The following is a 3,681-nucleotide window of genomic DNA, read 5'->3' on the forward strand; positions in this document are numbered from 1 at the left end:
TCGACAATAATGCCTATTATGTCAGGCGCGACAGACACTCCTGCAATTTCAACCCCTAGGCCACCAAGATTCGAGAACTTTAGGCCTTTGAGAGAATACCCATATGGAATGCCATCTACTGCCATGGCAGGACTTCAAAATAATTCTTCCATATATACTTAACCACATAATACGGTTATTTCGCCAATTCAAAATTCTGGCTCTGGCATGAACCATGTAGGTCGAAATACCCAATCACAAGGAGTCCCCACCCTATTACCTACCCTTACAACGAATAACCAGGCAGCCTTTAGACAACAAATGGATGCCAGTAACCATGATATGGTAGGAGTTCTGGCCAGAGAAATGAATACCATTTTTTCTCCCCTGATACAGAATGTGAATAGGACTAACACTAACAATGCCAAAACATACCAACAACTGTCAGCGCAGATGGGACGCATAGCAGATTTCCTAGACGCCCCACAATCTGCTGTTCGACACAGGCCAAACTAGGTTATAATCCAGGGAGAAGAACCAACTATAGATCAGGTTCGACCACCAAGGCAAGCGCCTGACGAAAGGGTCATGGGGGCAAGATTGGAACAACAACCAATTCAACGGGAAGTCCCTGAAGAACAACCAAGGAGAGTGATAATGGTTAATAGAGACCAGGATGCAGACGAAGTGATTCATAGGGTCAGACGGGAAAACATGTTGGAAAATGACTTAACTAGTATGATAGAGAGAATCATGGCCCAGAATGGTCTGAACACAGGACTTCGACGGCCAAATTATTCCTGTCCTTTATCAGAATATGTCCTACAAACAGAATTACCAAGGGGTTGTAAAGTCCCTAAGTTCACCAAATTCTCAGGGGACACTAGTGAATCCACTGTAGAACACATAGCCAGATACATGACTGAGGCAGGGGATTTGGCGAACAGTGAGAACCTAAGGATGAAATATTTCCCTAGTTCTTTAACAAAGAACGCCTTCACGTGGTTTACAACTTTGCCACCAAATTCTATAGATGCTTGGCCTCAGTTGGAAAGATTGTTTCATGAAAAATTCTGCATGGGCCAAACTAAGATAAGTCTTAAGGAATTAGCCAGTATCAAAACAAAATTCACCGAACCTATAGATGATTATCTGAATAGGTTCCGTTTGTTGAAATCTATATGCTCTACAATAGTGTCTGAACACGAGTTGGTCGAAATGTCCGCTGGAGGTTTAGACTATTCCATCAGGAAAAAGTTAGATACCTAGCATCTAAGAGATATGGCCCAATTAGCAGACAGGGTTCGACAGGTCAAACGCTTAAAATCTGAAAAGGCCAGAGCGAATAAGAATCATAAGAAAGAGAGGGTTGCTTATGTCGAATTCGAAGACGGAGAGTCTGAAATCTCTGATGACCCTTATGGTCTTGAGGAATTCAAAGTGGATTTGGCTGAACTAAAAGAAGCACCACCTTATGCCTGCAAATTACTTACACCTTCGAATGGCAGGAACCCTGTCAAAATTGAAAAGAATGATAGATTTCCTAAAAAGACTTACACATTTGATGTTACCAAATGTGACGAGATCTTCGATTTATTAGTAAAAGATGGCCAAATGATAGTGCCTCCTAATATCAAAATTCCTCCGTTAGAACAACGAAAGAAAAGAGGCTTCTGTAAATATCACAATTTTTTAGGCCATAAAACCTCACAATGCTTTCTTTTGAGGGATCTTATTCAGAATGCAATTAGGGATGGCCGCCTCAAGTTCGCTGAAAAAGGAAAAAACCAGATGAAGGTTGACGCTGATCCCCTCAACATTGCTGATACAAATTATGTTGAACCTGTCGAAATCAACATGATTGACGTAAGGGAAGTGGAGGCTGTAAAGGAAACAGGAACTGAAGGCCATGCACTAGATGGAAAGCAGGCTACTGATGGCCTAAATAACGATGTTTCCTTTGGAATCTCTGTCAAAGGTAAACAGGTTGCTAACGTCGAACCAAGGGCCACTGAAGGTCTCAAGGGGAAAGCAACTGAGGGCCTAAGAAAGAAATTCGAGGAAATTTCAATCACTGATGGCGCCAGTCTAGGTGTCAACATGGTGGATCTGAAACAACCCCCCCCCCCCCCCAGAAATGGAGGAAGTGGAGAAATGTCTGAAGCCAACGAAAGCCTATGGGAATACCTTTGGAGATGTCACAAAAGAAATGCTGACATGTTGCTGTGCCCAAGGTGCAGCATTAGGATATGTCGAAGGGTGGCTGAGGATTATGAAAGATGGCAGTGAACAAAGACTAAGAGAAACTGGAGGAAGGAGAGCCAATTACAGAAGGTATATCCCACGCCAGGAGAAAGCCTTCTTGGTTTTATTGTGCGTTGCTACAAGTATAAAACAGAATGCTTGATGTGTCCCAGGTGTGAGGCAGTGTACAATGGAGAATTAGCTGAAGGATTCGAAGGAATCCCATCTAACCAAGGTTGGGACGGACATGGAGGTAACCCAAATATGTATATCTTCGACAAGAGGGAAGCACCTAGGAGGCCAGACAGCCCTTACCCAAGGGCGAAAAGAGTTATGTTTAAACTACCAGTAGAAGTCCCTGAGGACAAATGGACTCAGGCGGGGTCGAAGAAAGGAAAGTGGAGAAGTTTTGAGGATGGAGGAAGAACCTATTTTGGCTTATAGAACATAGTTCCAGGCATCCAAGAGAGAGGCTATCAGGCTAGAGAACTATAAAGGAAATAACCCTATGTCAAGATCTCAATGGAGAAGACATCAGAGGTTGAGGAAGGCTGAAAGAGAGATGAATCCCAAAGAGACTGGAGAATCCAGCAGTGTTAAGGTTCCCCCAAATGTCACGAATTCGACCAAACCACCTGTAGGAAGAAAGTTATTTCCAGATGAAAACAAAAGTCAGAAAGTTCAGAAGGAACAAGTAAGAGAGGAAGAAATGCTCACTGACAACTTCGAATCTGACGGAGTGTCTTCTGTCAATATGAATTACAATGTAGTCTTAGTCTTGCCATACGAATATAACCAGGAGACAGAGGTTGAAGATAATGAGGAAGCGGGTGCTGTGGAGATGGTAAAGCATAAGCCAGTGTGTTACTATGTTCTCAACAGCGGCGCTGTCGAAGAGAAGAACTCTCTTTTTGAAAGACCTCACCAAGGGATGCAGAGTCACCTCAAGCCCCTATACATTAGGGCCAAAGGTGGACATGTGGGGGTGAATAAAGTTTTGGTGGACGGAGGAGCAGCAGTCAATTTGATGCCCTAATTAATGTTAAAGAAGATAGGTATGTTCGACACTGATGTCAAACCTCACAACATGGTATTGTCAAATTATGAGGGTAAGATAGGACAGACGCTGGGTGTCATATAAGTGGATCTGACTGTTGGATCAATCATAAGACCAACAATGTTCATGGTAATACCCGTAAAAGAAAATTACAACTTACTACTAGGAAGAGAATGGATACATGGCATAGGGGCAGTTCCTTCAACCATGCATCAGAGGATATCCATCTAGAGAGAAGATGGTGGGGTAGAAAATATTGAAGATGACCAAAGTTACTTCATGGAAGAAGTAAACCATGTAGACAAGAAGAACTTCGACAGGAACTTGGCTCACATAGGACCATGCCACCCAGCTGAAGAAGGCTACGCCCCAAATAAAAATGCTTTGTACTTCTTGACTCT

General features: G+C 43.0%; 1 protein-coding gene across 1 annotated transcript; it reads left to right on the forward strand.

The window, feature by feature from the left end:
- The first annotated feature begins 567 nt into the window (after positions 1 to 567).
- LOC127136568 (uncharacterized) lies at positions 568 to 1,248 on the forward strand. The gene has a single exon (XM_051063110.1). It carries the CDS (start codon positions 568 to 570, stop codon positions 1,246 to 1,248), a length of 681 nt encoding a protein of 226 aa, XP_050919067.1.
- Positions 1,249 to 3,681: the final 2,433 nt, after the last annotated feature.

The sequence above is a fragment of the Lathyrus oleraceus genome, chromosome 4 (assembly GCF_024323335.1).
Source record: "Lathyrus oleraceus cultivar Zhongwan6 chromosome 4, CAAS_Psat_ZW6_1.0, whole genome shotgun sequence".
NCBI classification, from domain to species: Eukaryota; Viridiplantae; Streptophyta; class Magnoliopsida; order Fabales; family Fabaceae; genus Lathyrus; species Lathyrus oleraceus.

Excerpts from the sequence above, each read along its gene's own strand:
- LOC127136568 (XM_051063110.1), top strand. The coding sequence starts at position 568 with ATGGGGGCAAGATTGGAACAACAACCAATTCAACGGGAAGTCCCTGAA.